General features: G+C 34.6%; 1 protein-coding gene across 6 annotated transcripts in view; it reads right to left on the reverse strand.

Moving 5' to 3' along the window:
* The window catches only part of U2SURP (U2 snRNP associated SURP domain containing), a 46,972-nt gene that overhangs the window by 17,794 nt on the left and 15,045 nt on the right, over positions 1-14,133 (reverse strand). For 3 of the 6 annotated variants that reach the window (XM_064457671.1, XM_064457669.1, XM_064457673.1), the window contains 13 exons: positions 12,652-12,746; positions 12,537-12,572; positions 12,354-12,436; positions 11,713-11,878; positions 10,370-10,581; positions 9,381-9,424; positions 6,039-6,143; positions 4,773-4,839; positions 4,521-4,684; positions 3,244-3,406; positions 2,686-2,765; positions 1,541-1,628; positions 203-325 (listed from right to left, as the gene is read on the reverse strand). In XM_064457671.1, coding sequence (XP_064313741.1) covers positions 203-325; positions 1,541-1,628; positions 2,686-2,765; positions 3,244-3,406; positions 4,521-4,684; positions 4,773-4,839; positions 6,039-6,143; positions 9,381-9,424; positions 10,370-10,581; positions 11,713-11,878; positions 12,354-12,436; positions 12,537-12,572; positions 12,652-12,746 — 1,426 coding nt within the window. Of the gene's footprint in view, positions 1-202; positions 326-1,540; positions 1,629-2,685; positions 2,766-3,243; positions 3,407-4,520; positions 4,685-4,772; positions 4,840-6,038; positions 6,144-9,380; positions 9,425-10,369; positions 10,582-11,712; positions 11,879-12,353; positions 12,437-12,536; positions 12,573-12,651; positions 12,747-14,133 lie in introns of those variants that run through there. The other 3 variants (XM_064457672.1, XM_064457670.1, XM_064457674.1) reach the window with 2 other exon arrangements.

Raw genomic sequence — 14,133 nt, forward strand, 5'->3', positions numbered from 1 at the left:
ATCTACAAGCAACAAATGCATAAACAGATTAAATAGTATTTGCATCTGGAAATATGTTACAACTGCATTTAGAGCAAGGATTCAGAGAAAAAGAAAGGTTTATTCACACGAGCAGGGATACCAAGATAATCCTTGCCAACCCTATTTTGTATTTATACATTTTTCCTCACCATCTGCTAGCATCACTACCAAGGTCACTTACCTCTGTTTCTTTATCTTCCATGATATTTACAAGCCCCAAGAAAATATTCTGTAGTTTGATCAGAAATGGTTCTGGATAGATGGCCCAGTCTTCCCATGCTCGGAAGCATGTCATTACCCGTTGCTAGAAGCAATAGGAAAAAAGGAATTCTAACAAATTTGTATTAAGAAATTTTAAGTTATGGGAAGTACACCACAGAGAGCTACTACTATTGACAGCTACTCCTAAGTAGGTCCATAGTGGACTATATTACAACGATACCATGCTGCACGAGACTAGTAATTTCATGAAAATATGTATATAGAAACTACTTTTTTAAAAATCTCACTTGCATTTAATTTTCCCTTGATTAATGTAGCAGGAATTTAAATTTCAGCAGTTCACTGTTCCTATCTCAACAGTAAATTTCGTTCTGCCCAGATGTTCCAAGCAGGTACCTCTACTAAATATAACAGAAAATATCTTTCCCTTTGTAAAATAAAATAACTAAAATTAACACTGGCTTATTCATATTATTGAACTGAATTTATGTTTCTACTTTTTTTTGTGGAAGTGAACTATACGTGAAATGATGGGCTTCAGCTCAAGCTTGACACATTAAATGTAGCTGGAGATGTAGATATAAAAAGAAAAAAATCTACTGCCTGTCTTTACCATATAACTTAATAAACAGTTTTAAAATAGCAGATAACTAAAATTGATTCTCAATCCAGAGCAACTGGGAGCAGAGAAGGTAGAACCACCACAATGAAGACAATACAGAAAAACTAACTATATGGTAAGCTTTGTGTTTAAAGCTTCTGATTTGAAAAAAAGAGAAAAAAAGAACTGTAGATGCATCTTTAAAACAAGAGAAGGAAAAGCTAGGCTAAGCATAAGAATGGTGAGAAGCAGAGCACTTCATCTCAAAAATCATTCTCAACTACCCACAGTCAGACTGCTTATCAGACCTCAAAATAAAACCTATCACACAAATATTTAAAAGTGACTTTATGCTGTTATGTCCAGCAGTTTCTTTCCACACTGAGCAGCCCAAATGTATTTTTGAAATTGAAATATAGGTGGTCCAAAAATAATCATAAAGCTAGAAGGCCTTTGTTGTAATTTAAGTACTAGAGAGATATCCTTTCAACTCCTCAACTATATATCTACTACATGTGTGTTTGTTGGATGCTCATTCGCTTCCTTAATTTTAAGGATATCTTTCCAAGAGCTGATTTTTTTTTAAAAGCTAAATTAGGAAGCTTGAGGTCTAAGCCACCTATCATAGTATGCAATCTCTTGTGCAGGAACATCTATTTGACTTCTATGTCATGTAAATAACAATGAAATACATACCTTGAAATTTTCAGACTGTAAATGGCCTTGTATTGTACGGTAAGTAGCATTGAGATCAGAGAATATCTGACATAATTTTGTTTCAAAACTAGAATTAAACATATACATTTCTTTAGTTAAACTTTGTAATATGTTTTCTGGACATACATAATTCACGAAAATACCTGGGACAGGACTCAAAAGCACAAGGTTCTGATCCCTATAGTAGCCATGAACTGAACTATAAAGTAAACATGATTACTATATATTAAACCACCTTGGACAACAACAGAATTGTGAAGGGAGATCTTCACATCTGCTGCAGTCTCTTTACGCAGCCTGGAAAGACTGGAGGAGGATAAAATGAGTTTTACAACCTATGTACAATGAAAGAATTGTCTCAAAATTCAATTTGTGTTTTTAAAAAGGCTTAGTTATGTTTCTAATTTACTCAATGAGGCCCTCAATGAAAGCACAGTAACAGCTGCCTAGCTTCCCTTGAGCTTCTCTCAATGTGCAAAAAATAAACTGGCACAGCAAAGACCCACTACAACAAGAAGGATCATTTGCAATTGCTAGAGTTTTGTAACATGCTGAATATTCCCCATCATGCTACCATAACATCAGAGAGACTTGAGGAAGTAAAGAAAATCAAATATCTATATGGGACAAAGGTACTCTCCCTTGGACATTTTTCCTAAACTCTGCTCAGCACCTTCAAAACAAAGTACGTAACCCCCTTTTCAGTTCTCCAAACTTCACTGACAATTTTAAAACTCTTTGTAATTAAAAAAAAAAATCTATTTAAAAAATTGACTTCTTTGCATGGATTATTTGCTAAACCATACCTTGAATAATATCTACAGGCTCTCATTCTGTAAAGAAGCACATGAGTTATTCTCACCCCTGTGAGGTTCCATGCAAGTGGTCCCTTGCATAGGGCATGTGTACTTTTTGCATTACAAAGCAATCCTATGCACTAACATGCTACATTTTATATATTTTCATGCAAAGAGATATAACATCATCAGTGTTATAACAGTATCCTCATAGAAAAGTGTGAATTTCTCTACAGTCACATTTATCCAGAGACATAAAAAACTGAATATAAGGACATTCTTTGTTGTTCTTTTTAAATCATCAATCACCTAAAATATTATACTTACAATTTTCTATAGTAGGAAGCATTGGCAACTTTAGCTGAAGAGTTGTATAGCACATCTGACACTAGATATAATCTTGCAATCTACAATAAAGAGTGTTCAAATTAAGTATTCTTTCTGGAAAATTCATGCATTTTCAGGATAATTTAAGTTATCTGGAAGTATCGAAATAGAACTAAGTGTAACGGTCATATTGTTAATAAATATGGTAAGAGGCAATTAGCCCGTTATGCTACCAGGGTACTAGCCCCTCTAACGGTATTACCTAGTATTACAAAGGACAGATCATGGCATTAAAATTTTGATTTCCATGTTTGAACGGACTATTCTGCTGTTTTCAACTTCACAGTATGGTATAGCATTCTTTACAAACAGGTTCAGAAAGAATAAAAATATGTAACAAAATCCCACAGGAAGAAAGCATACTTAAATTCAAGCCCACCTTTTAATACAAAGCCTCAATGCTATCTGAAACTTACAAAACAATGCTTGTAAATAATATGCACATGCTGTTAAGTGAGCTCTTCCTCCGAAAAACAAGATTATACAAAATCTCCACACCTTCTTAGGAAGAGGAGTCTTCAGAATGGACAGTGATTCTGTAATGCAGTCTACAATTTCTTCAGCAGCTTCTGCATTATTTAGACAGAAAACCATTGCATCACCAATATCATTCTTCCGAGGCGTTAATCCACGCAATATTTCCTCCAATTTGTCCCTCTGTCTGAAATACCAGGAATTTTAATACTTTCAATATAATATTAGCAGTACTTTGGGGAATATCCATTTAATAATGATTTAATTTTTCCATCTTTAGCACAAAAGTAATTTTAAGTATTTCTAAATTCTGTTGCATGAGTTTTTTCAGTGACTCATGAACATACGAATTCACATTACATAAATAAAGTGCAAGAAGTTCCCACTCAAGTATTGACTACACAGAAATCAAGGAAAAACAACAGAGAAATACCTAATGCAGCAGATCAGTATCTGTAATAAAGTAGTTATCTTCCTGGATTTAGATTATGCCTAAATCAAAATGGGTAAATCTAAAGCATGCAAGTTATTTCTGCTACAGGATAAGAAACATTAGATTCAGAAAGCTAGTAAGAAGCAATTATTTCAGGTTTTCCCTGACCTCCACAGAAAGCACTTCCAAAAGAATATCTTTTTGAGCATTTCAAAAATAAAATCTAAGAAATAAATTACATATTAAAACCTCCAGAACCATGACTGGTATCATAACTATGATGAAAAGAATAAAACAGGAAAAAATCTACATGCTCAGAGCATGGTTGGAATAATAATAGCAGAATTAAGAAACTCATGTATATAATTTCCACTACCACAGCCATCCCCACCACACTTAAAATTCACAGCAAAGAACTCTGACAACCTGTCCCTTCCTGTTTATTAACAACTGCTCCCAATTTTGATTTCTAATTAAATTCATCAGTAAATTTAAGATTATAACAACTGTTTAGTTCATGAGATCATAACAATGTTGAAAAAGGTGCTATATACACCCACCAGACAGGAACAGAAAATGAGGAAATACTCATCTTCCCAATCCCCTTGAAATAAAGGGTTAATAACTGGATTGAAAGGACTCATTGTTTAATGTTGACAAACCTAACCAAATCCAGAATGTATTTTGCAACAAGTATCATCAAAAGAGACTAACTGAAAAACACTGAGGTTAAGAGAATTTCTAAGTAATATTATGACAAGCATCATAACTATTTAGGGATGATGTATTATAACTACAGAAAAAAAAGAGAAAAAAACCAAGCAGATTAGCAATTAATACAGCACTATAAATTAATAGAAGTTCATACTCTTCCTTAAGTGCACCCTTCTTGTTTGGTTCCTCCACAAATGCTTCTGTTTCTTGCTCTTCTGACATCCCATGCAAGTATGGATTCAATGGTGGTGGCCTCCAAAATGATCCATTTTTGAACATACGGAAATCTTCTGTCCTCCACTTGGTTGGAGCATCTCCCTACAAAAAAACCACATGTATTTCTATTTTGGTGTTCTTTTATTTCATTATGCTTGAGGTTATTAATTGTCACTAAATTTCTACTTGCCTGAAGAATCGAATAAAGCTTCCATCTATAATATACATGGGCTGGAGTCTGGTTTTCAAATAAAAACCTAAACCAGTGGGCAAAGAAAAGACAGAAAACATTACGAATTATTTAATTGAAGCAAATTCAAAGGAAGTAATTAAAAAATATAACTAAACCCTGTTCAGAATCCCACCTCAGCTACCGAGTGAACTCAAGACAGCTAAAATGATGTACACTCAACTACAGCACAGCTGTGCAGAACAAGTGCAACTGTTCCACGCACATAAATATCTAATCTGCAAAGCAGAGTGCAGAATTCCAAAGGTACAGTATTTCTCAGAAGTTAAAAGCAGAACAAACAGGGTCAGAAAGAACAACCGTGCAGCCCCACAGTAACGCAGAAGAATTAAGTGCAGAGAGTCACCACGGGAAAGAGTGCAACCTCAGCACAAGTGGTGCAGGAGCTCATAGTTACACAGTTAGGTTGTTCCAATCAAATACTAAATGATGTGAAGTTTTCCACCAGTAAATTGTCTGTCAGAACACACTGACAATATTGGGGGTGCAAGGAAAGGCAGCCCATTTTTAACAGCCAAGATATTTTGACCTGCATATTTTCTCAATTTGTATATAAAAATCACAATGAACTTTCACTTTCAACCTTACTGAAAATAAAACAGTTTTAAAAGGTCATTTAGTATCTCCCTGAAAAAGTTTTTCAGAGACTGAATTTCACAAGAAATTCAGAAATTGATCCCTTCTTATTCCACTAATGACAAGAACTGGTAATTATGACAACTTCACTATGTCAGCTGAAGTTTAATTCTATTTGCATTGACATCAAAGAAAAATTACTCCCAGCTCTCGCTAAAGGTTAGAAATTAGGCTCCGGGAAGTCTGGACTTTACATTGAGTTAGTTTGGGAGGGATTTTTTTTTCGTTTTTTAAAAATGTATGTGCTACTGCTTCCACAGATGACTTTGAATCCCTCAGAAAAGTAGGCATTAAATGTAATCTATTATATATACTTTACATATATAAAAATGTGTTCTATAGCACATATATAGTATTTTATTTACTTATATGTACATGTTAGCAACAACTGGAATAAAAGTGCATTGTTCAAAATGATAGCATAAGCATTTGTACAATTTGTAAAATTCAAATCTTCACGTGAAACTAGACATAGTAAAGCCAAATCTTATTAGTATTTCAGAAATGCAAAAGATTAGCAACAGTGAAAATAGTTAGTGCTATTTCAAATTGAAGCAATGTAATAAGCACCTGAACATTGGATTGTTGATTTCTCGGTTCATGATCATGGCTTCAAACATAGGTCCTTCCCGTACCACAAACTCTATCATTCGATGTATCAAAGCGAGCAAATTCCTACAACAACAACACAGTTAAAGAAAAATTGATTCAGACCTAACACTATGTAAAGCTACACTCCACCTAAGATACTACAACTCTGCAGGAGATTATTTTGCTGTATTGTTAAGAAAACTGTATAAAAGATAAGGTAACATGGAACACATTATAGCCTTGCATCATAGACACGGGCATTCTAAAATAAAGACATGCCTAGGAGTGGTGGAGTAAGAATTTAAGGAGACCTCTTCCCTGAATTTCCACGGCTTAACCTACAACCATCTCTTGCTCAGCAGAAGCTTAATAGTCCTTATATATGAAAATGGACAACTGAACACCAAAGTACAATTAACTACCAAAAACTAAGCCCTCATCTAAATTGTCCAGAACTAAAGACCAAAGTGTTAGCTAAAAGTTCTACAGAGGAACAAGTGGCTGAATATTATACTCAAAATTAAACACACATAGTTTTGAATATTCAGTAGAAACTACACTCAGCTTTCAAACTATTCAAGTATGAAAGGAAAAGCAAATAGCCTTCTTGATGCCAAACAGGGAGATGGTTTTCTTAAATTTAGATAATCTCTTTTTGGTCAAGCCTCAACTATTGGCATAGAACAAAAACTGTCCATCATTTCTGTCATACCATCCAACATTTCCTCCCTCATACTCTCAAGTGAGCCAAATCACAATTTAAAAAAAAAATATGAAAATCTGTATTTGTTTCATTCAGCACTACATCCTGAGACAGGCATGAAGCTACATCTGAAAATGCAGAGCCACTTACAAGCACGCTAACAGGAGACAGTCATATAAGCTTTATAGAGAACAGTGACCATCAGTTTCCAAACTTTTGGAGCTTTTCGGAAACAGGATCCTGAATTTTCAAATATAGATTACCTACATATATCAAAAGCTTCACAGCACATGTCCTTTGAATGTAATGCGAACAAAAATAAAACCAGATTTTTACATTTTTAAAATTTATTTTCTTAGATGTAACAAATTGATATTGGTTCTTTACATGTATCTCATTTTCTTTTAGTGATTTTTTTAGTTAGTAAAATTCAAGAATTGTTACATGGAAAAAGCTGCAGAATTTTCTATCACTTCTTAGTAATGAGGTGGTTATTTTCTATGAGTATTCAAAGTTCTGCCACAGATAAAATGCACTAGATAAAAGACTTCAACTTAAAAACATAGTAATAAAAACCTACCCCTGCCATCTGCAAACTTAGCAAACATTCTCTTTTATACCACCTAGCATGAAATCTACCATTGCCTCAAATATTACACAAAAAACCAAACAGCTATCTACAGCTCATTTCTCCTGTCTGTTTGCTTTTTATAATCCCAGAAACATTGTAAAGAGGACACAATCTCAATATTCCGTAGCCATTTTATTTAAAGCAGTGTTCTGAAAGTCTAAATAGCAAGGCTTTTCTTGTTATATGAACTGTATTTGAAAACACCAGTAAGAAAAAAAAAAAAATCACAATTAACTTTCAGGTTTCTGAGCTATTACACCATTCATTTATTTTAAGGCAAGTTCAATGGGATCCCTTCTGGCTTCCTACAGAACCATGTCATTGGTTTTAATCTAATTTTTATTTCAATGAGTACAATAAAAGTTGCATAAGAGCAGCTTATGCTTGAAAAATCATCTGCTTTGGAAGGACCCAGGTGTATGAAAAAAGATTCAGTACATCCTGTATCTGAAAGAGGATGTTACATGCACTTTGATGTATAAGACACAACTACTTGAAAGTGAATTTCTCAGGAAAAAAAAACTTGATTGTGTACACTCAGAGTTTTCCATTTAGTAAATACTTAGTAAGAGATGTTAAAAACCAGTACTGAAAATTTTCAAGAGGAGAATAATTAAATATATCCCACCAAAGTGAGCTGAAATTTCTGCATGATGTTATCACTGTGTAATAGTCTTAGCAGTTGTCACTAGAATCTTTGAAAGTCATCAGAAAAAAACCTTATAGGTATTTTCAAATACATTTCAATTATCATGAGCTTTTCATATCATATGAGCTTTCAAAATGCTACAGTAAATAAAATGGAAACATTTTTCTCTGAAAGATAATTACTCTGTAAGTACTGTACAGTTTTACAAAGTACTTTCTACTACTCAGTATGCTTCTCAGATCAAGACTCCTGACCACCCTAATTATTCATGTCTCACCCAACAAAAATTGTACCGTCCTAAGATTTCATTATCGTGCATTTGAGCATCTATTGATAAATGTTAATATACTACTATAACTAGCTTCACAAACCTCTTTCTCCCCCCCCCCACACGAAAAAAAAGAAAAAAGGGACTTTGTGACAATTAAAACAGTGTAGTAAAAAGATGATAGTTTTAAGTGCATTATTTTAAAATGTCATTTAGCTTAAGTTGGCCAACAGAAAAAAAAGTTTTTCACTTATAATAAAACCACATTTATTGGAGCCGATCGTACCAATGTCTGGTCAAAAACTGTATACTTTCCCAATCCATCCCATGATGTTTTCCTGGTCCCCCGCTGCCGCAGACAGTTCAGCTGGTGTTGCTCACCAAGGCCAATGTCAAAGAGAATTTGGTAATCTTTTGTGCTTATTTACTTTTAAAACAGTGTTGTGTTCCTATGTTTGGGAAAAGGTTTTAGCTTAACTGAGCAAGAGTATACCTAGACTAGTGTGCAGGTAGGAGCACTAATGGGGACCAAAATGTAAAAATACCCTTGCAATACGGAACTACCTATTTTAGTGATGAAAATTATTAACTGTTGCACATTAAAAAAAGCAGAAATCAAAAGTGATTGTTAACTGAATTGATTCCAGATTGAACAAGTCAAAAAGAGAAAAAAAGTAGTGTAGAAGAAAAAAAAAAGTAGAGGAGGGGAAAAAAAGTAGTAGTGTAGAAGGGAGGGGGGAAAAAAAAAAAAAAGAGAAAAAACCCACAACACCACACTGGAAACAGCTGTATCCTAGCTACAAAGTACTCTAAGACAAGCTACTTCACTCTAGCGTTCACTCACAAAATTACCCTGCAACTATTTCTAGTGCTCAAATTAAATGCTCCTCACTAAAAAAAAAGAGTTAAGGATAATAAGACTGTAAAACACACACATTTCTCTCAAGGTCATGAAAGAACCATTGCTCAATCAAGCCATTACCTTTTCCTCAACATCATCATTTGTCTTTAAAATTCCGAAGGGGAAATTTTCTATATTTAGATCAGTAATAATAAAGAAAAACATGTACCTTTCTGTTGGGATAACCACTTTGACTATGGCTTGCGACAGAGTCTGTATATGAAGTCACATCAGATAATAAACATAGAATATGTGAGTATTGTTAACAAGTAACAAGCAAAAATATACATATGCAATGAAAATACTACACATCTATCACAAGTTTTGCAGGCAATCACTGCTGTGAAGTTATAACTAAGCAATTACACAAAATGCAAATGGTTGTGTCAGTGAACCATAAAGGTTCACTAATTGCAAAGTATCAGAACATTCCTGTCAGAATGTACATTGATGCACTGAATAGGTACTACACTGAATATAATTAAGAAAGGAGTTCTTAAATTTATGAAAAGGTTCTGAACTATTGGACTTGGATCATGTTGGTATTACTTGATTCCCAAGTCTTACAAAAAGCAGCCCTAACATTTAAGTGTCATTCAAAGAATCAACAAATTCTTACAAATGTAAATCAAGCTGATTTGTGATTACAAGATACTTACCCTTTTATCGGCTAATATTCCAGAAAAAAAAAAGTTTGAAAACTGACTCCATAAGTAGTATAAAATACTTACTCAATGTCCAGATTAATTACCTTCTATACAAAACACATCAACTCCTCTAGTGTAGAAATAATGCTACCCAAATTAAAACACAGTATTTTCTCTAAAGAAAACAATTTAGATACTGCAATTTGGCAGCCAACAAAATGGGGGGACGTAGGAGAAAAAAATCCAGGGAGCCTGGAGGGGGAAAATGATAGCCAGATACAAAGCAGCACTAAAATAAATCAAGACCCAATATACTGTACCCCAATACAGATATGAAACAAGAGCTTCAGGAATTAAGTAGGTTCCCTTGGGCTACAGCAGGGAGCCAACGAGTTTGTACACTAAGGGCCGCCAAAGTCATCCTGAACACGGCAAATCTATGAAGCCACTGAAATACTGTCACAGATGTAGTATTTAACAATGAGATATGGCCCAGGGTACTGTAAGTTACCTTCTCAAAATCTTCCTTATTTTTTGGTGGCGGTAACATTGGAGCATTAGGATTCTTCAATCTCTCCCTTGGCTGGGCATTAAAAGGCAGTCCTGACGGAGGAGGTGGGAGGGTATGCTCCATCATGGAAGGCGGAATGTATATTGGATGTGGTGGTATCGGTACAGCTTTGCCCCAGCCTAGCTTCATTTCAAATGACATAATCATCTTGCCTGCAAAAAGTGAAGGTGAATAAAACAAATCAAAAACACCATTACATTATAAACTGGTTCTGCATCGCTCAAAGTTTTTCCATGTAAGTGCAGTGCTTAGGTTTGCCTGCCACGGTTTACTTTTTGCTTACATTTTTGATTAGTGTATCACATCTATCAGACGACATCATGTGCAAATGAACACCTATTACATGAAATATTTAATTAATCTTCCCCCAATGTACATTTTCAGGCGACTACAGGACACTTATTTGACTTGCCAGGAGGAAAAAAATTAACATTTGATATTCAGCACATCAGAATGAACAGATTAAATTTTAAAATTATATTATTTCTGCACTTCATTTCTTCAGAGTGTTTTGTCCATAGTAACAAATTTCACATTATGTTGTTCAAAACCAAACATAATAACCAATTAGAACTCCTACAAAGTGCAAGCCTACTTACTAATGGTCCTAGTAATGGACCCTTTTGAGTAAGCTACGCAAGGGCAACCTTTTGTCTTTTTATTTTGTCTAGGATGCTGACTTTTTATTTTCAGGCTTTTCCTGAACTGTAAGGACATTGCTTTCTTCACCACGTAAGATTTTTTTTCTTCCTTTTTTTTCAAAGAGAAGATAGACAAGATAGTGTGTATGCAAAATTACATGCCTGGTATAGTACAGTCACCTCTTCAGTATTAGGAATTCAGCCATTATTCAAAAGACCATAACACATTTATCACCAATTACTGATTATATCCTGTGCACTAGTTAAATTTATTCACCAAAAAAATGTTTGTTGGTAAACAACTACAAGTACTAGATTCCGTCTTAAAATAGTCTTATTTAAAGAGAGATTATCAAACATTACCTCCCGCTCACATCTCCAAAACAGTCAGAATTTTCACATCTTTGCCCACAGCAAACGCCACCAGTATTCCCAGCCCCTGTGCATGCTACAGTTCGATGATATTCAGCCACCAGTGAAACAGCCCCTGTAAACTAAAATCACTGCCAGTGTGGTACCTACTGGAGTTACAGCATACCTATCAGCATTCCTGCCTAATAAAACAACCTGAAGATATGTTTACAGTTACCCTCAATATTCCTACAAAGATAATGACAATTCCAAACTATGAAATCTGTTTACCATTTAAATTCTTTAATGCTCTTTCAGCGTCTCTCCTGTTCATAAAGGCAACAAAGCCACAATTTCTTTCTCTTGCTCTTTCTTCATCAGTTCTGGGCCACATAATTTTAACACTCGCTAATGGTCCAAAGCGTCCAAATTCTTGACATAACATCTCTTCATTCATCTGCATGAAAAAAGGTAAAAATTAGCATCTTGCTATTGTATTTCAAAGATACTAATTCATGTTATTGTCCAAGTGTCGAGATTTTAATTTTCTGAGCTTCTTGAAAAACACCACTTCATTTATACCTCCTCAATGCAATCTACTACAAAAATATAATTTAAAGAATTTGAAACTGAGCGCACTCAAATTTTTGAGATATGATCCACCTTGCACGGAGATACCTATGGAAAAATAATTTTAACTGAGTGTTTTTGCATCTAGTAACTGCTAGCCTAAACCTTAACTTCTGCGGCATCATGTACAGAGCATTTATTCAAATGAATACTGCCTCTACAGTCACCCACTGTACCTAGTACACAGGTATAAACATGTGTATGGTTTAAAATAAAACGTGGGCAGAATTGACACTGGAAAAAAAAATTTAGCAGATCCAAGCATGCCAACACTACACTTCACTCCTCAGCTCCAAACTTACTTGAGGATTGATGTTTCCAAGATACAGATTTGTTGTGCTTGGATCTCCAACATCATGTGACCCTGGTGCATAATCATCCAGTACTACAATGATGGAGGAAAAGACAGGTTAAAAAAAGTCATAATCCTTGCTATGCATTTAAGTGACAACGTTATATTGAATGAGAAAAAGAATCTATATTACCACCAGACGATCTGTTTCTTCTTGAAGGAGCATCCACTGAATAAAAAGAAAATATATATAATTTAGTCTACAAATTTTGTAGCCCAAACAAACATAAAAAATAACGTCTACTTACTTGAACGACGCTGGCCATCTGAATCTGACTGGGGTGGTTCAAAACGACTTAATCTACCTTTTGTTTTATGTCTTTCATCACGCTCCTCTTGTATTCTACAAAACAAGTTTAACATAGGTAACAACTTAATACCATTTTGAGCTTTGTATTCTAAAATTTTTGATTGACTTTAGAATTATGAGAATTTTTAATATTAAAAAATGGGCTTATTAAAAATTTCAAATCGCCAGTGTGTTTAATTTCTGTTTAATCACCTGGAATGTATCTACAAGAAACATTCCAGCTGCATGCTTCCTCATTCATACTGCCTGGGTGTTTTACTCTCAAACAGTTTACAAGACCATAAATAAGAAATGTGCTTTGAAAGAGAGACCCAAATTCCACACCCAACTGCCAGAGATCCACTGACCATTCAGATGACTTTAAGATGCTCGCAACTCCTTAGTGTCTATTTCTCCTCCCACCTTTCTTAAGCCTTATTCATTTAGGATGTCACCTTGTAGGATAAGACACCCCACATGACTATTTCCAGAACATACAGGATCTCATCTCAAGTTTATATCTCCAAGGACAGTACTCACACAAGTAACTATTCGGTTCTTGGTAGTTTGGCCTTAAATCCTGGTACAAAGATATTGTGTACCAGGAATACACAGCTGTCAATTCAATTCATTTACATCAATTAGTGAACAGACAACAGTAAAGTTCAGACACTACCCACAAGAGCCATTTATGGATTTATAATGCAGTACCTATTGTCTTCTAATACATACAGATTATTTTGTTTTCCATTTCTAACATCAGAGCAAATACATGGCACTCAGTTACATTCAATATGTGTGCTGCTCTTTCTGTTGTATTACACATTCAAAAGTGAAAGAATCCATTTTTTTAAGCATTATTTAGCTTGTTTTTTAAAATTATGCAAGCTGAAGAACATCTCAACTTCAATTACAAGTCTTATTTCTGCATTAATACAAAAGCTCATGCTACCTCATGCTACAATTTCTCTGGATATACTTTTAAAGACACTGACAAAGCTCTATTGTTCCTGAGTCTGATACACATTTCAATTTGCTACCAATCTCTTCGCTACATCCCTATCAAGAGAAAAGTCCACACCAAAAACCTGAACATCCTCACCCATTACAGTACCTACCTGTTTTGCTGTATCTTCACTAACTTTAACAATGCATGAGACCATGTTAACAAGTGTTCTCACTTACAGGCTCACACTTGCTAGTTTTTAACAAAGTTGCATCCCAAGTTCCACTTGTAAGCAAAATACTGACAGCAGCCATCAAAGAAACAAACCTAGGTTTCCATTTTTTTTTCCTGGTAGATGGCTGGTTGATTCAATCATCAAAGCTTCTATTCACAATTAACTGATCCAAAAGTCATCTTCAATAGCTTTGGAAGCATAGCCAGTCATTCACTTACTGGGATCTCCGAAATACTTTATGCATTTATATGTAATTTTTT

Source organism: Phalacrocorax carbo, chromosome 7 (assembly GCF_963921805.1).
Source record: "Phalacrocorax carbo chromosome 7, bPhaCar2.1, whole genome shotgun sequence".
Classification (NCBI taxonomy): Eukaryota; Metazoa; Chordata; class Aves; order Suliformes; family Phalacrocoracidae; genus Phalacrocorax; species Phalacrocorax carbo.